At 39.5% G+C, this 25,261-nt stretch overlaps 1 protein-coding gene across 1 annotated transcript in view; it reads left to right on the plus strand.

Moving 5' to 3' along the window:
* RAB3C (RAB3C, member RAS oncogene family) overlaps window positions 1-25,261 on the plus strand; it is a 304,692-nt gene that overhangs the window by 6,898 nt on the left and 272,533 nt on the right. The window contains exon 2 of the mRNA XM_029219136.1: window positions 20,302-20,529. Within this exon, the coding sequence (XP_029074969.1) occupies window positions 20,302-20,529 (228 nt within the window). The remainder of the gene's footprint in view (window positions 1-20,301; window positions 20,530-25,261) is intronic.

Here is a 25,261-nt window from a genome sequence, read left to right on the forward strand (position 1 = left end):
TCTTTGTCAGTTGCTTCATTTGCAAATATTTTCTCCCATTCTGAGGGTTGTCTTTTCATCTTGTTTATGGTTTCCTTTGCTGTGCAAAAGCTTTTAAGGTTCATTAGGTCCCATTTGTTTATTTTTGTTTTTATTTCCATTACTCTAGGAGGTGGATCAAAAAAGATCTTGCTGTGATTTATGTCAAAGAGTGTTCTTCCTATGTTTTCCTCTAAGAGTTTTATAGTGCCCGGTCTTACACTTAGGTCTCTAATCCATTTTGAGTTTATTTTTGTGTATGGTGTTAGGGAGTGTTCTAATTTCATTCTTTTACATGTAGCTGTCCAGTTTTCCCAGCACCACTTTTTTTTTTTTTTTTGCGATATGCAGGCCTCTCACTGTTGTGGCCTCTCCTGTTATGGAGCACAGGCTCCGGACGCTCAGGCTCAGCGGCCATGGCTCACGGGCCCAGCCGCTCCGTGGCATGTGGGATGTTCCCGGACCGGGGCACGAACCTGCGTCCCCTGCATTGGCAGGTGGACTCTCAACCACTGCGCCACCAGGGAAGCCCCCCAGCACCACTTATTTAAGAGACTGTCTCATCTCCATTGTATATCCTTGCCTCCTTTGTCATAGATTAGTTGACCATAGGTGCGTGGGTTTATCTCTGGGCTTCCTATCCTGTTCCATTGATCTGTATTTCTGTTTTTGTGCCAGTACCATATTGTCTTGATTACTGTAGCTTTGTAGTATAGTCTGAAGTCAGGGAGCCTGATTCCTCCAGCTCCGTTTTTTTCCCTCAAGACTGCTTTAGCTATTCGGGGTCTTTTGTGTCTCCATACAAATTTTAAGATTTTTTCTTCTAGTTCTGTAAAAAATGCCATTGGTAATTTGATAGAGATTGCATTGAATCTGTAGATTGCTTTGTGTAGTGTAGTCATTTTCACAATATTGATTCTTCCAATCCAAGAACCTGGTATATCTCTCCATCTGTTGGTATCATCTTTAATTTCTTTCATCAGTGTCTTATAGTTTTCTGCATACAGGTCTTATAACTCCCTAGGTAGGTTTATTCCTATGTATTTTATTCTTTTTGTTGCAGTGGTAAATGGGAGTGTTTCCTTAATTTCTCTTTCAGATTTTTCATCATTAGTGTATAGGAATGCAAGAGATTTCTGTGCATTAATTTTGTATCCTGCAACTTTACCAAATTCATTGATTAGCTCTCGTAGTTTTCTGGTAGCATCTTTAGGATTCTCTATGTATAGTATCATGTCGTCTGCAAACAGTGACAGTTTTACTTCTTCTTTTCCAATTTGTATTGCTTTTATTTATTGTTCTTCTCTGATTGCCTTGGCTAGGACCTCTAAAACTGTGTTGAATAATAGTGGCGAGAGTGGGCATCCTAATCTTGTTCCTGATCTTAGAGGAAATGCTTTCACATTTTCACCATTGAGAATGATGTTTGCTATGGGTTTGTCAGATATGGCCTTTGTCATGTTGAAGTAGTTTCCCTCTATGCCCACTTTCTGGAGAGGTTTTATCATAAATGGGTGTTGAATTTTGTCAAAAGCTTTTTCTGCATCTATTGAGATGATCATATGGATTTTATTCTTCAATTTGTTAATATGGTTTATCACATTGATTGACTTGAGTATATTGAAGAACCCTTGCATCTCTGGGATAAATCCCACTTGATCATGGAGCATGATCCTTTTAATGTGTTGTTGGATTCTGTTTGCTAGTATTTTGTTGAGGATTTTTGCATCTATATTCATCAGTGATATTGGTTTGTAATTTTCTTTTTTTGTAGTATCTTTGTCTGGTTTTGGTATCAGGGTGATGGTGGCCTCATAGAATGAGTTTGGGAGTGTTCCTTCCTCTACAATTTTTCGGAAGAATTTGAGAATGATGGGTGTTAGCTCTTCTGTAAATGTTTGATACAATTCACATGTGAAGCCCTCTGGTCCTGGACTTTTCTTTCTGGGAAGATTTTTAATCACAGTTTCAATTTCATTACTTGTGGTTGGTCTGTTCATATTTCCTATTTCTTCCTGGTTCAGTCTTGGAAGGTTATACCTTTCTAAGAATTTGTGTGTTTCTTCCAGGTTGTCCATTTTTTTGGCATAGAGTTGCTTGTAGTAGTCTCTTAGGATGCTCTGTATTTCTGTGGTGTCTGTTGTAACTTCTCCTTTTTCATTTCTAGTTTTATTGATTTGAGTCCTCTCCCTCTTTTTCTTGATGAGTCTGGCTAATGGTTTATCAATTTTGTTTATCTTCTCAAAGAACCAGCTTTTAGTTTTATTGATCTTTGCTATTGTTTTCTTTGTTTGTATTTCATTTATTTCTGCTCTGATCTTTATGATTTCTTTCCTTCTGCTAACTTTGGGTTTTGTTTGTTCTTCTTTCTCTATTTCCTTTAGGTGTAAGATTAAATTGTTTATTTGAGATTTCTCTTTTTTCTTGAGGTAGGCTTGTATAGCTATAAACTTCCCTCTTAGAACTGCTTTTGCTGCATCCTATAGGTTTTGGATCATCGTGTTCTCATTGTCATTTGTCTCTAGGTATTTTTTTATGTTCTCTTTGATTGCTTCAGTGATCTCTTGGTTATTTAATAACATATTGTTTAGTCTCCATGTGTTTGTGTTTTTTACATTTTTTCCCCCTGTAATTGATTTATAATCTCATAGCATTGTGGTCAGAAAAGATGCTTGATATGATTTCAGTTTTTTAAAATTTACTGAGGCTTGATATGTGACCCAAGATGTGATCTATCCTAGAGAATATTCTGAGCACAATTGAGGAGAAAGAGTAATCTGCTGTTTTTGGATGGAATGTCATATAAATATCAATTAAATCTATCTGGTCTACTGTGTCATTTAAAGCTTGTGTTTTCTTATTAATTTTCTGTTTGGATGATCTGTCCATTGGTGTAAGTGGGTTGTTAAAGTCCCCACTATTATTGTGTTACTGTCGATTTCCTCCTTTATAGCTGGTAGCAGTTGCCTTATGTATTGAGGTGCTCCTATGTTGGGTGCATATATATTTATAATTGTTATATTTTCTTCTTGGATTGCTCCCTTGATCATTATGTAGTGTCCTTCCTTGTCTCTTGTAACATTCTTCATTTTAAAGTCTATTTTATCCGACATGAGTATTGCTACTCCAGCTTTCTTTTGATTTCCATTTGCATGGAATATCTTTTTCCATCCCCTCACTTTCAGTCTGTAGGTGTCCCTAGGTCTGAAGTGGGTCTCTTAAAGACAGCATATATATGGGTCTTGTTTTTGTATCCATTCAGCAAGACTCTGTCTTTTGGTTGGAGCATTTAATCCATTCACGTTTAAGGTAATTATTGATATGTATGTTACTATGACCATTTTCTTAATTGTTTGGGGTTTGTTTTTGTAGGTCCTTTTCTTCTCTTGTGTTTCCCACTTAGAGAAGTTCTTTTAGCATTTGCTGTAGAGCTGGCTTGGTGGTGCTGAATTGTCTTAGCACTTGTTGCTTGTCTGTAAAGCATTTGATTTCTCCATCGAATCTGAATGAGATCCTTGCTGGGTAGAGTAATCTTGGTTGTAGGTTCTTCCCTTTCATCACTTTAAATATGTCATGCCACTCCATTCTGGCTTGTAGAGTTTCTGCTGAGAAATCAGCTGTTAACCTTATGGGAGTTCCCTTGTATGTTATTTGTTGTTTTTCCCTTGCTACTTTCAATAAGTTTTCTTTGTCTTTAATTTTTGCCAATTTGATTACTATGTGTCTTATCATGTTTCTCCTTGGGTTTATCCTGTATGGGACTCAGTGCGCTTCCTGGACTTCGGTGGCTATTTCCTTTCCCATGTTAGGGAAGTTTTCGACTATAATCTCTTCAAATATTTTCTCGGGTCCTTTCTCTCTCTCTTCTCCTTCTGGGACCCCTATAATGCGAATGTTGTTGCGTTTAATGTTGTCCCAGAGGTCTCCTAGGCTGTCTTCATTTCTTTTCATTCTTTTTTCTTCATTCTGTTCCGCAGCAGTGAATTCCACCATTCTGTCTTCTAGGTCACTTATCCGTTCTTCTGCCTCAATTATTCTGCTATTAATTCCTTCTAGTGTATTTTTCATTTCAGTTATTGTATTGTTCATCTCTGTTTGTTTGTTCTTTAATTCTTCTAGGTCTTTGTTAAACATTTCTTGCATCTTCTCGATCTTTGCCTCTATTCTTTTTCCGAGGTTCTGGATGATCCTCACTATCATTATTCTGAATTCTTTTTCTGGAAGGTTGCCTATCTCCACTTCATTCAGTTGTTTTTCTGCGGTTTTATCTTGTTCCTTCATCTGGTACATAGCCCTCTGCCTTTTCATCTTGTCTATATTTCTGTGAATGTGGTTTCTGTCCCACAGGCTGCAGGATTGTAGTTCTTCTTGCTTCTTCTGTCTGCCCTCTGGTGGGTGAGGCTATCTAAGAGGCTTGTGGAAGTTTCCTAATGGGAGGGACTGTTGGTGGGTAGAGCTGGCTGTTGCTCTGGTGGACAGAGCTCAATAAAACTTTAATCTGCTTGTCTGCTGATGGGTGGGCCTGGCTTCCCTCCCTGTTGCTTGTTTGGCCTGAGGCGACCCAACACTGGAGCCTACGTGGGCTCTTTGGTGGGGCTAATGGCAGACTCTGGGAGGGCTCATGCCAAGGGGTACTTCCCAGAACTTCTGCTGCCAGTGTCCTTGTCCCTTGATGAGCCACTGCTGCCCCCCGCCTCTGCAGGAAACCCTCCAACACTAGCAGATAGGTCTGGTTCAGTCTCCTATGGGGTCACTGCTCCTTTTCCTGGGTCCCAATGCACACACTACTTTGTGTGTGCCCTCCAAAAGTGGAGTCTCTGTTCTCCCCAGTCCTGCCGATGTCCTGCAGTCAAATCCTATTAGCCTTCAAAGTCTGTTTCTCTAGGAATTCCTCATCCCGTTGCCAGATCCCCAGGTTGGGAAGCCTGATGTGTGGCTCAGAACCTTCAGTCCAGTGGGTGGACTTCTGTGGTATAAGTGTTCTCCAGTTTGTGAGTCACCCACCCAGCAGTTATGGGATTTGATTTTACTGTGATTGCGCCCCTCTACCATCTCATTGCAGCTTCTCCTTTGTCTTTGGATGTGGGGTATCTTTTTTGGTTAGTTCCAGTGTCTTCCTGTCGATGGTTGTTCAGCAGCTAGTTGTGATTCTGGTGTTCTCAAAAGAGGGAGTAGTAGAATGTTGAGTAGAAGTGATGAGCAGACATTGTTTTCTTATTCCCAATCTTAGCAGAAAGCCATCTTTCACCATTAAGTATGAAGTTAGCTATAATTGTTTTTTTGTTGTTGTTATTTTTATTATAGATATCCTTATCATACAGAAGGTATTTCTTTTGATTCCTAGTTTGCTAAGAATATTTGTTTTTAAAATAAATGGTTTCTGAATTTTGTCAATACATTTTCTGCATCTGTTGTGGTGATCACATGGTTTATCTCCTTTATTCTATCGGATTATACTGATTGATTTTTATTTTATGTGACATTACTTAGATAAACCCCAGTTAGTCATGATGTACTGTCTGGATTCAATTTGACTATATTTTGTTGAAGATTTTTGCACTTAAGTTCATGATGGATGTTGATATATGATTTTCTTTTAATGCTTTTATGAGGTTATATTGTAGGAGTTATGGAAACCGTATAAAACAAATGAGAAGTGTTCTTTTTCCCTCTACTTTTTGAATGATTTTGGTGTGTGAGATAGATATATTTTGTTCTTGCAAGTGTATGGTAGAGTTTATCAATGAAGCTATTAGAGCCTGGAGTTTTCTTTGTGGACATTTTTTTTTAAACAAATACAACTTTTTTGATATACAAATATCTCTATCTTCCAGCTACCTACTCTATCTATCTATCTATCTGTCTCCCTTTAGTATATTGTGGTAGGCAGAATAGCCTTCTCCCTAACTCCTTGCAGAGATGTCTGCCTAATCCCTGGAACATATGAGTAAATTATGTTACACAACACAAGGGCCTTTGCAGATGTAATTAATGTTATGGACTTTAAAATAAGGAGATTAACCTGGATTTTCAGGTGAGTCCAGTATAATGACATCAGTCATTATATTGCTTGAGTCAGAGAGATGTGGCAGAAGGGGAAGTCAAAGATTTGAAGCCTGAGGATTGTTGGTTTAAAGATGAAGAAGGCTATATGTCAAGGAAATAGGGACCTCAGTCGTATAACCACAAGCAACTGAATTCTGCCAACAACCTGGAAAAGCTTGGAAGTGGAATCTTCCCCAGAACCTTTAGGTAGGAACCCAGCCCAGCTGGCACATTGATTTTGGGCTTGTAATGCCATAGCAATATGAGCAGAGGACCTAGCTGAGTTACACTGTGTCTAGATTTCTGACTCGGTAAGTAATAACTGGGTGTTGTTTTAAACATCCATTATGGCAGCAGTCGAAAATTAATTATGCATATATAAAATTTCCTATTTCATCTTGGGTCAGTTTTGGTAAATTATGTTTTTCACCAAATTTTTCAAATTTATTGACATAAAATTGTTCAAAATATTTTTATTACCTTTTAATTTCTTTAGGATCTATAATGATATCCCCTCATTCATTCCTATTATTGATAATATGAATCCTCTCTCTCCCTCCCTCCCTCCCTCCCTCCCTCCCTCCCTCTCACCGGTCTTACTAGATATTTATCCATATTATTAATGTCTTCAAATAACCAACTTTTGCCTTTGTTAACTTTTTTGTTGTTTATTTTGTATTGTATTGACTTGGGCTTTTAGAAAACAACTGTGTTCCTTGTATAATACTTTAGTATAACCTTTTTGTTTATCAGGCTTAAATTATTGATTTAGAAATTTAGATCACTGAGTTTAAATGTTTCTTTTTAAAGAATAAACATAGTATTTACAAAGATAAATCTTTACTACTTTAGTAGTTGACTCCCACAAATTTCTGAGTATAGTATTTGCATTATACTTTATTTCAAACTATTTGCTTCTTTTCTTGTGGTGTTTTCCTTAATTAATGGGTTTAGAGGTATGTTGTTTAATTTCCAGATAACTGGGTATTTTTCAGATATTTTATTGATACTGATGTCTAATTAAATTCTCTTGCTACCAGAGAACATATTCTTCTTTTTTTTTTTTTGCGGTACGTGGGCCTCTTACTGCTGTGGCCTCTCCCGTTGCGGAGCACAGGCTCTGGACACGCAGGCTCAGCGGCCATGGCTCACGGGCCTAGCCGCTCCGTGGCGTGTGGGATCTTCCCGGACCGGGGCACGAACCCGTGTCCCCTGCATCGACAGGCGGACTCTCAACCACTGCGTCACCAGGGAAGCCCCAGAGAACATATTCTTTAAGATTTCATTCTTTTGAAATTTTTTTAGACTTGTTTTCGGGCTAGTGTCTGGTCTAACTTCATTAACATTTCATGTGCACTGTGAATGCTGCATGCATCAGTTGTAAGGTATAGTGGTCTGTAAACATCAATTAGCTCATGGTTTTGTGTGGTGTTGCTAAGATCATCTACAACCTTAGTGATTTTGGTCTAGTTATTCTATCAATTACTGAGAAAAAGGTTTTAAAATCTCCAACTATGGTAATCAATCTTTCCATTTTTTTAGTTCTTTCAGTTTTGCTTTATATATTTTGAACTCCTTTATTAGGTAAACACACTTGTAATTGTTGTGTCTTCCTGAAATTTTTTCCTTTTTATTATTATGAAATGTCCTTTTTTATTTTTGGCAGTGCTCCTTGTCTTAAAGTCTATTTACTCCATATTAATACAGACACTCTTGCTTTCTTAATAGTGTTCTCATGCATATATATATACACACACACACATGTATATGCCTGTATATATATGTATATATGTATATATACTATATTCCTTAAAGCTTAACTCTGCAGAAACAATATGCCTTTTCCAACACCAGCATGTTTGAGATTGGTTTGAAGCATTATGTTAGTTTTATTGGAGTCATGAAATATTCTTCTGTCCACTAAACAATGAAACCGTAAGAATGAATGTACTAGGTCTTCAGTTGCCTAGTGACTGGTAAAAAGTCAGGGTCAGTAGTTCCCTGATGAACTCTTCAGTAAGCTGATTGGATTGGGTCTAGCATTAGGAATTTAGCTCTAGCAGGCCTAAAGGAGTCTCATTTTGTGTCTACTTGGCCTCCTAACTGAGAAAACCCTGGAACCATAGTCACTTTGCTCCTACACTGTCAACTTTTCATGGTCTGGGAACCCAAATCATAATGTAACTTTAAGAGGTGAGGCACTGATCCTCTCATCATGAGTCTACCTGCTTTTAGTTTAATTACTTGTTAGTTGTCCAGAGCGGCTCAGATGCATGCCTGAGTCTCATGAGCTAGAGACTCTTGCTAGTCAACACAGTGAGTGATTCCTGCTAAAATAGCCATAGCTTGAAGAGCCTTAAAGATCTTGAGGAAAGAGCATGTTAAGTACCGATTAGCAAAATATGACTCCCACGTGACACTTATATATGGTGTTTGCAGTAAAAGACAGTTTTTCTTTCAAATGTTTGAGTCACTGAACACCTGTCTGAGTAGCAGGACTGATGAAAGGGGACAATGGAAACACAGCACACCTGTGCATGTGAACATTCTTTTGTAAGTGTGCTTGGGCGGGCTTGTTCTTTGTAGTAAATAATAGTAGCAGTAGCTTTTGAATGAAAAGTAGGGACAATTATAACTAGAAAAGTAGCTCTGTAAGTCATTCCAGTTGCACAGTCTGGAAACACAAACGTGTAGACTGCTAGCCCACCGAGATCCTCAAGAATGGTCCCGATAGTCCCTTTGTCTCATAAATGTGTGGACCATGGTGTGTTTGCCCCTGTACATGACCTACCTCGATGACTGGAAGAGGGGAAGAGAAATGTCGAGATTTAGAAGGAATGTATAGCAAATCCCTGGAGGCATTTTTCAAGGACTTAAATATTTAAAATTCATGTGAAATATTTTTTAAATGTTTAATGTTCTAAAACTGTTTAATGATGAAATTTTGAGGGGAAACACATGTTAATATTAAAATTTAGTTTTTTCCCCCCACTGGGGATTTTTAGAGTATTTTACTACGTGTTTTTAAGAGAGGTTTTCCTTATACCACATAGTACTGGGTACGTCTACTGTTTAATTTTTATTTTCCTCTCAGGAAGAGATATTCTTCATTTTGTGGTTTCAGTTTAGACATTGGCCTCCTATAGCTGTTGGGTGCTTTCTTATGGAGTGGAGGGAAGAAAAATCTAATTGTGTGTTATTTTTAAAAATGACTAATGAAGAAAGGCAGGGCCACTCACCACAGAGCTGAGTAGAGCAGAGTTGCGTGTGCTGTGAGAACAGGATTGCTACCTCTCACTAGGCTGTACTTCCTCTGGGTCTGACGGGGAGCTCACAGTGAGTTGCATCACTGGTCCTCAGAAGGTCTGGCTCCTCCCAGGGCAGAGATAATACATTTCTCAGAATCCAGCTTGTCTGTGCAGGCTGAGCATTTTAGGGTATAGACCCTCTGTGCTGAGTCAACATTCTGGTGAGATCAGCTGTCCCCATCAGTGGAAGGGGTGACTTGTGAAGACCACAGCTGGTAGAGAGCACTAAGATTCCATTTCCTGTCCCACAGATCCGAGCTTAAATGTCAGATTACTCAGTCTCCTTGTATGTACGTCCCTGAGGCCTTGACAGCAGACATGGGCCCTGGATTCCCTGCGAACATTTGTTAATCCAATAAATTCCAAACGTGACTGGTCAAAAGAGCCACAAGGGGAGCTTTAACAATTTGGATACCTGACGCCACCTTGAATATTCTAATTTTGCAGAATTCAGGTGGAGTTTCCCAAGTTTGGAAATCTTGAATCTAGTGAATATTTAGTTTTGTATTCCTGAATAAAAATATATCCAGCTCTAGAGAGCAGATATTTGAGAACACAATGTCTGGTATTTCTTGCTACCAAGAAATGATGAGAAAGCATATGTATATTTTATCCATATTCATGAGAAACGTTTTAAAGGATTCTTTACATTTCGTTGCTAAGAGAGAGGCTCTTTCATTTTTATAAATTGACATCTGCATATAGGAAGTGTGAATGCCAAGAATGTTTGATGACTTTTTTATATTTTAAACTTAATTTTGTTTTAAAGAAGTCATACGTGGGGAAGATGGTTGCTTGGCTCTACAGGGTCAGAGAGAGATGTGGGACTTGGATTTTCAGCTAGTCCTCCTGTTTGCATGCCCTAGAAACACCTCACGTGACCAACATCTCAGCTTGCTTGTTTTAACACTGAAAGTTCTGCTGTGCACCATGAAACCCCATAGTCCTTGGCAAACGAGGAGAGTTGGTCACTCTAGCCACACCCCATGATCAAGACACTTGATGTCTCCAATCCCAAGGCCATCCCAGGTTCTGCAGGGTAAGGGCTTTTGTGGACTTCCCTAGCAGGCCTAGGATTCCCCTTTCCCCAGTCATGCACTTCCAAATCCCAAACTTTTGTTGACCTTTCTTTTCTACTTTTCTTTGTCTATCTGGAATTTTACTTTTGTGAATACCCTTTGCCATTATTTTAGAGAGGTATTAGCAAATGCTGGAAATAACCATCATGTATGCAAGATACTATTTATTTATTTATTGTGGGGTTTAAAAATTTTTTATTTCTATTGAGATAAAATTGAAATATAACATTGTATAGGCTTAAGGTGTACAACACTTTGATTTGATATGTTTATATATTACAGTATGGTCACCACCATTGTGTTAGCTAGCACCTCTATTTTATCACATAATTATCATTTCTTTTACATGATGGGAACAATTAAGTTCCAGTCTCTTAAAGACTTTGAAGTTCATAATTCAGTATTGTTGTCTATAATGATATTGTGGACTTTGATGATTTATCAAATTCCACATCAGAAATTAGGTTAAACTTTACCTAAGACCTACTCTAAGGCCCTATAAGAAGAAAGCTTCCCCATAATTATTAGGAGTTAGTTCCTGGAGCTCCCTTTCTATTTTTTTCAAATTTATTTTATTGAACTATAATAGATTTACAATATTGTGTTAATTTCAGCTGTACAGCAAAGTGATTCTATTATACATTTATATATATTCTTTTTCATATTCTTTTCCATTTTGGTTTTTTTTTTTTTTTTTTTTTGTGGTACGCGGGCCTCTCACTGTTGTGGCCTCTCCCGTTGCAGAGCACAGGCTCCAGACGCGCAAGCTCAGCGGCCATGGCTCACGGGCCCAGCCGCTCTGCGGCATGTGGGATCTTCCCAGACCGGGGCATGAACCCATGTCCCCTGCATCGGCAGGCGGACTCTCAACCACTGCGCCACCAGGGAAGCCCTCCATTTTGGTTTTTATCATAGGATATTGAATATAGTTCCCTGTGCTATACAGTAGGACCTTGTTATTTATCCATTCTATATATAATAGTTTGCATCTGCTAATCTCAAACTCCCAATCCATCTGTACCCCACTCTCCCTCCCCCTCGGCAACCACACCTCTGTTTTCTGTCTGTGAGTCTGTTTCTTTTTCGTAGATAAGTTTATTTGTGTCATAATTTAGATTCCACACACAAGTCATATCGTGTGGTATTTGTCTTTATCTTTCTGACTTACTGACTAGTATGATAATCTCTAGGTCCATCCATGTTGCTGTAAATGGCATTGTTTCATTCTTTTTATGGCTGAGTAGTATTCCATTGTATATATATACCACATCTTCTTTATCCATTCATCTGTTGATGGACATTTAGGTTGTTTCCATGTCTTGGCTATTGTGAATAGTGCTGCTATGAACATAGGGGTGCATGTATCTTTTTAAATTATAGTTTTGTCTGGATGTATGCCCAGGAGTGGGATTGCTGGATCATATGGCAACTCTATTTTTAGTTTTTTGAGGAACCTCCACACTCTTTTGCATAGTGGCTGCACCAATTTACATTCCCACCAACAATGTAGGAGGTTTCCCTTTTCTCCACACTCTCTCTAGTATTTATTTGTAGACTTTTTTTTTTTTTTTGCGTTACGCGGGCCTCTCACTGCTGTGGCCTCTCCCGTTGCGGAGCACAGGCTCCAGATGCGCAGGTCCAGCAGCCATGGCTCACAGGCCCAGCCGCTCTGCGGCATGTGGGATCTTCCCGGACCGGGACACGAACCCGTGTCCCCTGCATCGGCAGGCGGACTCTCAACCACTGTGCCACCAGGGAAGCCCTATTTGTAGACTTTTTGATGATGGCCATTCTGACTGGTGTGAGGTGGTACCTCATCGTATTTTTAATTTGTGTTTCTCTAATGATTAGTGATGTTGAACCTCTTTTCATGTGCCTGTCGGCCACCTGTATGCTGAGCACCCTTATTAGTCCAATCCCAGTTTCCATAAAAGTCCACCCACACCCAAGGGTTTCATGAGTTAGTAACTCTCCAAATGTGACCGGGTGGTGGGCGGTGTCATATGACAGGTCACATCACTGGGTGTACGGCCACTGGCCACATTTCCCTCCCCACAGCCTCTCCAGACCACAGAAGACTTCTATCTTTGCCACAGGTACTCAGGGTCTCAGCTTCTGTCCCAAGATGTGTTTTGATGAATGCTCTTTGTTCCATGACACAATATTTGAAATGAGAGAGTAAATGTAATGTGTTTATTTTGGTAATTATGAAACTCTACAGAGTGGGAGTATTGGGTATCAAAGCCTCTTGTCCTCTAAAGCTAGGAAATGAGAGGGAACATGTCCTATAAAATCAAACATTTCCATTTCAGAGAGTAGCAACAGTGGGAGTTGGGAGAAAGTGAGTGGCTTGTGTATCATTTCAGTATAACAAGAGGAATAACAAAGACGATGATGGATGCTCTATTCAAGGACTTTACACATGCCAGCAATTTTACTTTGAAGATCCCACTATTATTCCTATTATTTCTATTTTCTATTTCTCCAATAGATGAGGAGATTGCAGCTTAGAATATTTAAAACAAAACACAAACCTTGCCCAAGTTTGCACAGGTAACAGACCTAGGATTCCTTCTCAGGAAGCCTGACCCAAGAGAGTGTGCTCTTTACCTACACCCACATTACACCAAGAATGTGGAATGCTCTTTTTCACAGATGTGTCTGCTGCACATACTTTCAGACCTGGTAGAAAAGCAGAATGGTGTTTCCCTAGCTCTCTTCCCGCTGTGATTATAAAGCCTGGGTTACCAGCGGCTAGGTGATCACCAGCACCCCAGGACTGCACTAATGACCCTCTGGCTTCAGCATCCATGAAGATGTACAGGAGCTACTGGGCAGGGCTCTGCTTCCTGGCAGCTGTCAGGGTTGCATCACTAGAGTCTGGAGAGCTCTCCCAGCCACTGTGGTTCCCTTCACAGCAGACCTCGCTTGCACTCTTGTCTGTGTGATCTGGGTGGCCCCTTCACCAGCTGCTGGTGGCCCCTTCACCAGCCCTCTACAGGCTCCCCCTGCCGGGAGCCCTCAGTAAGCACACTAGGAGTGGGGGTGAAATGTAACGTGGGCTGAGAACACTGATCTGTGATACTAATAGGAACCAGTTTTATATGGTTTGGTAAAATTCATTTCCTTTTTCTTGACACTGTAGTAACAAACATGTATAGGAGTAACAAACATCAAAGGAGTTGCAAAAACCATTATAATGAACTTTAAAATGTATCAAATTTAGAGCATACCTCTCTTCAACAAAGGAATGGATATTCTTCTAGAAGCAAAGAAAAGAAGAACCCTTACCTCTTTCAATATTCTCTGTGATTGAAGGCTGAGGCTTGTTAGTTTGATGAAGCGAAGAGTGAAGTAGCCGAGCTGCATGTCTGTAATCCTTTCTTTTAAAATTTTATTGGAGTGCAGTTGATTTAAAATGTTGTGTTAGTTTCAGATGTACAGTGTGGTGGTTCAGTTATACATATACCTATATTCATTCTTTTTCTTGTTCTTTTCCCATATAGCTTATTACAGAATATTGAGTAGAGTTCCCTCTGTTATACAGTAGGTCCTAATCCATTTGGTCCAGGTCATGAAGGCACAGTCAATACGCAGACAGAGGGATCAGGATAACAATCTACTGAAAAACAAGGACCTCCCTCTCTACTTTAGCTTCCTCTCAAATACTCTTAATTTCATCCTTAAAATGGGGATAAAGGCTTTGAGTTTTCTGTCCAGTACGGAGGGTGCTTGGAAGTGGTCACTCCCATTCTCACACAAGAAAAAAGCTGAACAAACTGAAAATTAACAACTCTTCTTAGATCACCAGAGAAGTGGGGTCACAGGGAAGACTGCTGCCCTGCAAATTGGAGAGACAAATAGGCAGACACAGAGAATCACAATTTACTGGAATAGAAACCTTCACGGGGATCAGTACTAGGGTAGGAAAACCTAAATGTAATTGATGAAGAAAATGTAGACTGTAATTGATGAATTGCTGGAGGCTCAGTGTGGACAAGTCTAAGACATAGAACTCCAGAGGCCCTCACAGTTTTGTGAATATTACCTTCAGGAGGTCTATTAAGTTCTCATAGTGAAGGTTGGAGAAAAATCCGCTCATGCTTCTGGCAGGGGGTTGGGGAAGGTGGCCATTCTGAAATACACTCAGCATTCTGTTCCTCTAACAGGGGGGTGCTAAGAGTTAGATTCTGAAATCTGGGGACAGTGAAAGGATGAGGTGTGATAATATGTGTAAAGCAGAGTACAATGTCTGTAAGAGCTGTTGTTGCAGTTATTGTACCACTTTGCTGTGCATCAGCCGAGTGTTATCTACAGGTACTAAAGAAGCTATGCATGAAATAGAGGTCCACACACAGACTGAAAGGAGTTCTGTGAAACTGAGCTTGAGGGATACCCTTAAAACATAGAGCAACTTGCATCCTGGAAACATTACCATAATTTGGCATACCATCATATACGTTCTCCAGGAGTCCCACGAAATATAGTAGTAGGTCAATCCCTGCTAACATAAAAGGAGACAAAGACGATTTCCAAATGCTGCCCTACTTTCCAGGCCCTTTACTTCAGAGGCCAGGGTTAGAGTTTAAGTCTTCTAGTGCCTTGGCCGCTTCCAATTCCCTGGACAGCATCCTTTCAGCTTGATGGTGATGTGTCTGCAGTGATACAAGTAGTGTTTATTGCTTTTCAGCTGGCTCTTGCCAGAGCAAACAGTAGCAGACACATGGAGAAACTGCTGGCCAGAGACTGCAAAGAGCATCACAATTCCAATCCACCCTGAGAAACCAACAGGGAGACAGGCAACCAAGCGCAGATGAGACCTTCACCACGAGAAACAACCAGGGGCCAGATGACATGTGTTTGGAAATCCTATCTTTTAATATTTTCCTTCTTGGTTTTAAAAGTTAGTCTTTACTTTGGAGCTCTCAGGAATAACTCCTCTTATTAGCTTTTTCTTTTCTTTTCCCCTAGGTAACAACAATTGAGATTTGAAACTACTTTACATATTTCCACACTTCCCATACATATGTGCCATCCTTACTTTCACTCTTCCAATTTCAAAGAATTGCATTTCATTTTCTGGATAATTTACCCTCGTTCTTCCTCCCACTGACCCTCAGGATGTTATCAGTTATAGTAGATGGAACATAGTACATTTAAAATGACTTCTTTTTGTTTTTCTCATCAGATGCACAGATGGCTTAGTATAGTTTAGATTCTTAAGACCCAAGGGAATCCCTGCAAATAATTTGCTTTTCTCATTTATTTGGAAAAGCTAATGTCAAAAATTCTGAAGAAGGCTATGGTTACGTGTGTTAGTCAAAGGTAATCTGCTTGGTCCCTGGTCAGTAGGACTTCTGGGGAGACTAGAATTGGAATTAAAAATGACACATCAATTAAATCTATGATCTGTTCACCTGCTACTGAACCAAGGCACACCTAGAGGGATAGCACAGTGGCTTTGCAAGGCACCAACTCCCAGAGGTTAAGGATTTACTTCAAACTTGCTGAGTTCCTTAATGACATATTGTAGAGTTCATCCATAGATTTATGTATTCAGCAAGGTAAAAAAAAAATTTCATTGTGATTTGTTTACAAACTGATTAGCATTTTGATTAGCATCTTAAGTGAGGATATGAAATGCATACTGATCAAACTTAGGAATGAGACAAATCTGGAAGGGATAACTAATATTTTTGATGAAAGGACAAAACGTTATCAAAACAGAATGGAATTGTAAATCAAAACAAACAAAAGGAAATGTAATAGAGTACATAATAAAGGTTGACACTTCCATTAAAAAAAATAAATTGCCGAGGCATAGAATGGGGTTAGCGGAGACCTATGTTTATAACAGTGAATGTGAAAAAAGTGCTGAGCATTTGAGGAGACTTTATTGTGAAGTCAGACGTGATAGGATATGAGAATCTCATTTCACTCTGCAACGACCAGATAAATATCTGGAATATTGTGACCAATTGTGGGAACCATGCATGGGACTTTGACATCTGCAGAGATGTCACCTTTAACCTAGAAGACGTGTGGGATTTTTCGGACATGTCCTGGGTGGAGAAAGGAGCTAAAGCAGTTGAGATTATCCAGGCAGGAGGAGAGAAAGCTTATGGAGATGTGATTGGGAAAGGAATTAACTCTTTTGATTGATAGGCAGAATCTGGAGCACATGGACAGAAGCTACAGGGAAGTAGATTTTAACTCAAATCTAAGGAAGAAATTTATAACAATTGCAGTTGTTCAGCAATGAAATAGGCTGCTTCACAGCCTAGCAAACTTTCTGTCACTCGCTTTGAAGGGCTGGGCTAGAATACCAATGACAAGAGGGACACTTGGGGATGAGTAGGAAGGAGGGCTTCGCTGAAGAGTCTTTCCCACTCTATGATTCTTTTTTTTTAAATTAATTCAAGATTAATGCAATTTAAAGGGTTTCTTATGTATGTTTTATAAAATCCTGTTTGCTCTCTGGGAGGTTCCTTCATGCCCACTCCTGTTTTCATATTTTCCCATGAAAATTTTGGAGACATTCACATGACTTAGTATTTAGAACTGTTAGTAAATTTACATAGTGACTGTCTATATGTTCCTTTGACATTCAGATGCTGTCAAATTGCTTCATCTTTTTTTTTAATTGGAGTATAATTGATTTACAATATTGTGTTAGTTTCAGGTGTACAGCACAGTGAATCAGTTATACATATACATATATACACTCTTTTAGACTCTTTTCCCATATAGGTCATTACATAGTATTGAGTAGAGTTCCCTGTGCTATACAGTAGGTCCTTATTAGTTATCTATTTTATATATAGTAGTGTGTATATGTCAATCCCAATCTCCCAATTTACCCCCGCCCCCGGTAACCATAAGATTGTTTTCTACATCTGTAATTCTATTTCTGTTTTGTAAATAAAAATTGCTTCATTTCTATTCTCAGCAAGATTCAGGCAGTCTACTTCTCCATTCTCTAAGCCAGGATTTATTTCATTATTCTAAAGTTTATGAAACACATATGTTCTGAATACACATCTTTGGGGCTCTCTGTGAATACTTTTGGGGATATAAATCAGGAAATAATTTAAAGAAACCACACACCATCTTCAAGAATAGCAGGTTAGCAAACTCTTCTAATTAATACCTTGGAGGATCTAGATCCACAAATCCACCAGCCTCATGCCTCATCATCCTCGGTGCTCCTACCACCTTCTTTGCTGCTAATACAGCTGGTATAATCTGTCCTTAAAATTGAACATCTTCTATTTCTCATGCTGGAGAAAACTCCAGTATGGTTTTCTCTATCTAAAGCTCTACAATTACCTTTTAAAAGTACATACAATGATGATGTCTATATTTCTGCAGCTTTTGGAGTTGGTCTAATTTTGGACTAGGACTTGTGATTGATAGCGGCTTTCTTTATCACGTATTCTTTCAAGGAAGCCTAGAAATCCACAGGACTCAGAGTCCCACCTCAGGGTAATGGTAGGCTGTCAGGCTGAGAAAATGAGCAGCTCTAGGAAACTTGCAGAGTCTATTTTCTAACTGTGGCTTTTAACTGAACATGTTTAATCCAGAATGTAGTATCTGGGCTGCTTCATATAAAAGATGGTAAAAGATCTTCCTAACAAAGGTCATTTGCAGGCCTGGTTGAACTTAGCACCTCCATAAGGGGGGGATCTTAATTGGTGAAAGGCTTATGTCTGTGGGAATAGGAGTGTCAAATGAAATAGTTACCTGGCTTTCTGGGGTGTCAGAAGTCATCAGAGCAAGACATCATTGTTCAAACTGAAAGTCAAGAATTATAATCCTATTTTTGTTCTTGGTGGGCTGCTTGTGTTGGGGGAAGTTTACCTTAGCATGCAGACTCCAGGGCCAGAAAGGAAAATGATGATATCTGCCTGTTTTACTGGCTCAGTTTTTCCCACTGGCAGACAATCATTACAAGGTATATTTACTGAAGACAGCAATGTGGTTACATGGACTTAAAAAGAGAAATGCTTAAACTTATATTTAATAAGAAATGAAGTGAAGTCAGAATGTTTATTGCCCTTAAATTTCATAATATATACAGATTTTCTTTTTGCCTTTATTCTTGCTCATATTATTGTGTTCTCCTACTGGCAATGAGTATTTGTAGAAAGGGAATACGTTATCACCCCATCTCCCCTTTTCTTTTTCCCTCAGTTGTCTTACACACACACACACACACACACACACACACACACACACACACCCCTGATTTCAGCAACCAATGTGGTCTTAGATAAGACTAGGCACTATATACTGTTTCTAGAATTCCGCTATCTTCTGGGGCTTTTCTCTTTGCCATACCTCCAAGAGAAATATGTAATTATTAATCAGATTTTATAAGAAATGAAAAAAGACTGTCTAGCCTAGCACTGAGTAATAGGACTTTCTGCAGTTATGACAGTGTCCTGAACCTGCGCTGTCCAGTGTCATAGCCACAAGCCCCATGTGGCTCTTGTGCTCTTGAAATATGGCTAGTGTGAGTGAGGCACTGAATTTTTAATTTTACTTAGTTTAAATATAAACAGGCATATGTGATTAGTGGCTACTGTATTGGGCAGCACAGCAATTGGCAAAGAATTCATAGCATCCAAAAAGGTGACCCGGTAAATGCACTAATCACTGGGATCCACCGTTCTAAATGCTTCTTTTCTATATGGAGCCAAACGGTACTTAGAGTAATGCTGCAGCACTTTTGATAGATGTGAAAAAGATCATCAAAAAAGATGAGGAAAAATCCATCTAGAGCATTTACAGAGCATAGATTATTCTCTATTCTTTGCTAGGCACTTTATATATCTGCTATACAGATATATCATCTATTATTTTCTATTTCTATCATCTATTATTATTTTCACAAGTGTTTCAAGTTGGGTAATAATTTTTTCCATTTCACGGAAGAGAGGAAACTGAGCTACACCGATTTAAAATAAAAAAGCAAAAGTTCCACAACCAGTAGGTGGTGGAGCCGAGGTTTGAACCCAGGTAGGGACCTTCATTAATGAATCTCACAATGAATATTTCCCACTTCAACTTTAGAGCACGTGTACATATTTCCCTAGTTCTCACTGGGAACCGGGGCTGGGGGGCAGGGAGTAGGAGGCATTAAGAACATGAGCCCTGGCACCACACCGCCTGATTTGAAACCCGCCTCTACTACTTACAAAGTATGTGAAATTGAGCAAATTACTTAGTATCTCTGAGCCTTAATTGTCTCCTTTTAATATGTAAATAATAAAGGTACCCACCTATAGGGTGTGGTGAGGGTTAAGTAAGTTAACCGTATGTATTTGTCATTATCATTATTTGAAAGAGATTGGTCATATATGTTAGGATGTTGATTTAAAGTGATATAAATAGATGAAATAGAGATAGGCTTTGGGAGTGCTTCCCTAGAAAATAAGAGAGACTCTAATAATTTAGATGACTCAGGAAGAAGCACCCTGCTGTTCAGCCACCTTGGTGTCGCCATCACTGGAATTACAAACTTTCAGAATCCACATGCCCTGGCCAGCTCCTCATATCTTTGCTTTTCATGTTACATCTCCTTTCGTGTCTTTGATTCGTTCTGAATGCTGAGCAGTGACACACACCAACACAGCTGGAAAGAGCCGTAAGGTTTGCTTTTCTGTCTTCCAGCAGGGAATTATTGCCATGGATACCAGCATCAGAGGAAGGCTGGGGAACTCTCTCAACTTGTCTCCTGAGTGGTCTGACATCTGTTTCTGGCAAGACCAATAATGAGTGTGCTGCTAGCTTCATAGCAAATGGGAGACTGATCCACACCTCTTTTGTTTTGTTTTGTTTTACCACAGATGGCCTCTGCTCAAGATGCCAGGTATGGCCAGAAAGACTCCTCTGATCAGAACTTTGACTACATGTTCAAATTGCTCATCATTGGCAATAGCAGTGTGGGGAAAACATCTTTTCTGTTCCGTTACGCGGATGACTCCTTTACATCTGCATTCGTCAGCACAGTTGGGATTGATTTCAAAGTCAAAACTGTATTCAAAAATGAAAAGAGAATCAAGCTTCAGATTTGGGTAAGTGACTTTGAACTGATGGCATCCTTCAGTCTAGGGCATTGAACATATAAGGGTGTGAGGGAAACCTTTCTGCCTTGTTCTGTCCCCATGGGGTCTGTAAGCCTCCATTTCCAGGTTCTTTGCCACAGAACATTCTGTTTCAAAGGCAATAGAGTGTTGCCTCTTTAAGGTAGGGAGACTGAATTAAGCCTTATTGTCATTGATGCTTCTTAAGAGTCTTCAGAAGAAAGAAAATATAAATGTCTGTTTATTGTGGTAAAGAACACTCAACAGAAAGTCTGGCTCTGTCTTTTATGGTCTGTGTGACCCGGAGCAAGTCTCTGAATCTTTCTCTGCCACTTTTCTAATACACAAAATAGGCAAAGTAAATTTAGCCTTTTTAGGTTGCAGGAAGCAGCCTGCCCTGGTCGTTTTAAAGAAGGTAAACAACCAGATATAGAGAAAGCTTAGGTTTAGTCCCTTCATAAAGCCCCAGCTAAAATTTGAAAAGGGTCTATTTAATCTCCACAAACCTTGTGTTTTCAGCTCTAAGAGTTATGTTTACCTACCCAGACAAAACAAAACAAATAGGATATTTATTTTAAATAGGGTTTTTCCCTAAGCAGAAGGTTCTCCAATAAGCTTTGAGACTGTGTGGCTAGCTTTGTGCCTCTCCTCACCCGCTGCAGAAGATCAGAGATTCCTTAACTAAATAGTTGGGATAAATTTAGGAGAATAGCAAGTGAGCAACATAAGAAAAAGTGTGTGTGGGTACACGTTCAAGGTAATATAAGAGCTGAAGTAACAAAAAAAAATTGGTTATACCAAGAGAGAGTTATGTAGTAAGCATTTTATGTACATCATGCAATGTATGGGTACAATGGTAGAATGTTTTTACAGTTAGTTTTGGTCCCCTTTCCCTGTTCATTTATACCTCTGCCACTCAAATTGATTTGAGCTTTAAAAAGGCATTTCCCAAGAGGTGAGGTTTCTGCCTTCTTCTGAGACAATTCTGATGTCTACTACCATTTGGTACTGGCGCCATGGTTGATCTGTAGGACCGATGATAAGCCTGCCTCCTCAAATATGGAAAGCTGAAAGAAAGACAAATCTCAGAGTAAAACGTTTAAACTTTTTTTTTTTAATAAAAGAGCCCTTAAGATATCATTATAAATATTCCAGATGTCCTTTCATATCTTAAAGCTCTTAGGAGTAAAATTTAAAGATGCAGGTATATACACAGGTAGGTATCTTCTTAGGCAGCTTACAAGAGATTGTTGCTATTTTACTTATTCTAATTCTGGAGTCTTCCAAGTCAATTAGAACTCAGAAAACAACTTGGGGGCTTCCCTGGTGCAGTGGTTGAGAGTCCGCCTGCTGATGCAGGGGACACGGGTTCGTGCCTCGGTCCGGGAAGATCCCACATGCCGCGGAGCGGCTGGGCCCATGAACCATGGCCGCTGAGCCTGCGCGTCCGGAGCCTGTGCTCCGAAACGGGAGAGGCCACAACAGTGAGAGGCCCGCGTACCGCAAAAAAAAGAAAAAAAAAAAAAAGAAAAGAACTTGGAAAAATAGGCCCAGTCCCCATCGCTGCTCTACTGGTCCCGAAAGACATTTTTGTTGGGAAGTGGGTCCCTCTTTAGATACTTTAGAAACAGGCAGCCCTGTTGATACTGATAGAAAGAGCTGTGTTTATTGCTTCACATTCTCTTCCTTTTGAGCTTTAAGCAACCAATTGTCATATGAAGATAACTTTCATATCCAGGCTTAAGAAAGGTCCCTTAACTCTCAGGGGCTTTGTTGAATTGAAAATTAAATTAATTTGGTAACTACACATCTCCTACCTCTGCGACCATGTTCTTTCTGTTAATATCAAAGAAGTGTCATTCCTCTGTCTGACGGCTCCTGCCATATATCTTAGGGATGTTTAAAGGTGGTTGTTGTGATTGTTTAGGTAAAACATCAACATGGTGTATAAATTCAATCCTATAATCTCTAGCAATTTCTCAGTTTAGGTTTTTGACAGAAATGCTTTGTAGAGGTATAAAATCATCTGTCCTTAATGTAAAACAGAAAAAGTTCAAATAATATACTTTTTTTGAGAATTATATTGTCATACTTACAAAAATTTTTTTTTCAAAACCCTCAGTGCTAGTACCAGGCCACAGCTCATTCCTGTACTTTTCTTGGACACTGAAGTTCAGTTACTTCTGTCCAGGTCTTACTTCTGCGTGAAAGTTGCTCTTCTCTGAGCCAAGCAAATGCCAACTCAGGTCTCTGGGCTGCTTCTCCTCTAATACCTCCTCATGCTTCTCAATTTCCATAACTTCACTCAAAAGCCTGGGACATATAAATCTGTCTCTAATCATCCATAATCCACCATTTTCCCAAAACCTCCAACTCTCTTCACAGCTCTGTCCAGCCTGGGACCTCCTTCCAGGGTTTTCATTCTCCCATTCTGTGGATACCCACACTCCCTTCAGGGGTCAGCCACTCAGGAACCCTTCACCCAGACCTTCCTCAGTCACAACGGTAGTCTGATGGCCACTGTTTTCTTTGCAATCAAAACAATCTTATTTCTTCCTCTTATGGCTATTGGGAGCTCTTAATGTACCTGTGATTCTAGGGGTATGAAAATAGATTTTACACTACCTTATACCAACTGGTCTACTATATTGTGAACCATTCACAAGCAGTACTCTGCAAAGATTTTGTGCTCATTGAACTTGTAGTATAGTTGGAGAAAGAAATGAATACTCACGGAGTAACTGTATATGTATGTCTATAAGCAAATATCAAGTTGTATAAATATTATATGTAGCTAACATTTATTGAACTTAGAACTATGCCAAGCATCATCTATACCTTATTTCTAATTTCCACAACAACCCAACTTTGTATTTATTATTATTCCTATTTTATCCGAGAAACCTGAAAGTCGGACAAATTAAATAGCTCGTCCAGGGTCATATGTGGCAAGAGGCTGGTTCCAGGCTAGGTCTATCAGATTCTAATGCTTTGGCTTGTTCCCCTTCACCATGCTGCCCTAATTAAGAGGTCTTCTTGAATATGGTGGTGCTTTTGTGAAGATGGTGATCTTAGGCAATGTATCCTGGGATGTTGAAGAAGATATTTTTAAAAGAGTCTGACCATCCCGATGAACTGAGTCATGCAGGGGGAGACAGGATAAGGAGCAACAGGGTGGTTGCCTAAGTCTAGACATTCCCACAATAATTCTAGGGGTTCTTGCTTTATGCCATAATGTAAGTATACTAGAAAATATTTAGGTGTGTACAACTTTTATTGTTTATGACTTAAACAAATTATTTATTTGGGACTGTATCTGGCACTGATGGTTTGCCGTCTCGTATTTAAATAACTGAACGTGAACTGTTTTTTTCCAGCTTATAGTATCTTTATGCACTTATATTAATGTGTAATGAATTCATTAAGGTATCCACAGCTATCTTAGCCTATACTATGATCTGTTTCTACTTGCAACACTTCTGACACCAAATGCCAGGGTTTTCCAGACCAAGCAATTCTTCATTGCTATGCAGACACCAACTGGGTGTCCGGTAATTTAATACAATGTTGACACTACCCAGAGTTAGCACAGATCCCACAGGTAAAGGGCTCAGTTCCATAAGCTTATCCCTCCTCTCCCCACCCCACTTCAGATATCAATCACAAATCTGGGTGACCTGTGCTTTTGACCTCCAGGCTATAAACTTGCAGGTCCCACAGTCCCACCCCTCAGGGTTGATAAGTTGCTAGAAGAGCTCACAGAATTCAGGAAGAGTTTACTTACTATTACCGGTTTATTAAAAGGGATACAACTCAGGAACAACCAGATAGAAGGGAAGCATAGGGCAAATTGTTGTGGAGATGGGTGGGAGCAGCTTCCATGCAGTCTCCCCAGCACTATGATATATTCACCAACCCCAAAGCTCTCCAAACCTCACCCTTTCGGATGTTTATGGAGCTCCCGTTACATAGGCATGATTGATGAAATCCTCGGCCATTGGTGATTAACTCAGTCTTCGGACCCTCTCCCCTCCCAGAGGGCAGGCGTAGGGCTGAAAGTTCCAACATTTTGATCACTTGGTTTGTTCTTCTAACAATCATCCCCTATTCTTTTTTTTTTTTTTTATATTGGAGTATAGTTGATTTACGATGTTGTAATCAGCCCCCATTTTGAAGCTATCTAGGGGCTAACCAAGAGTCACCTCATTAGCATGAACTCTGGTATGGCTGAAAGGGGCTTATTATGAATAACAAAAGATGATCCTTTTTCCCCCATCTCTTAGGAAATTCCAAGGGTTGTAGAAGCTCTTTGTCAGGAACCAGGAAGACCAAATATGTATTCCTTGGTCTATCACACTATTATATATTTCAAAGGAAGAGAAGCAAAATTGTTTCATAGTAATGAAAACTGTCATGGATTAGTCCAATGCATTTTTACCTTAACCAAGACAGGCTACAGATATTAACATGACTCTGATGACTCTATTTTAAACTGCCCGTAAATAGAACTGTTTCCAGGTTAAGAAATGAAGATATATGGTGGGCTAAGTGATTTGACCTTACCTTACAGTTAGTGCCAGAGTAGAGTCTAAAATCCAGGTCTCCTGCTAGCTAAGCCAGTCCAGTTGCTAGTACACCAAGTTCACTCTCAAGGTAAGTGCTGTGTTATGTCAATTGGGATAAATCTCATACCTGGTTGCCAGTGTTGCCATCAGGCATAGGA

This window comes from Monodon monoceros, unplaced genomic scaffold, assembly GCF_005190385.1.
Source record: "Monodon monoceros isolate NGI ecotype Baffin Bay Population unplaced genomic scaffold, NGI_Narwhal_1 Super_Scaffold_12, whole genome shotgun sequence".
Taxonomy (NCBI): Eukaryota; Metazoa; Chordata; class Mammalia; order Artiodactyla; family Monodontidae; genus Monodon; species Monodon monoceros.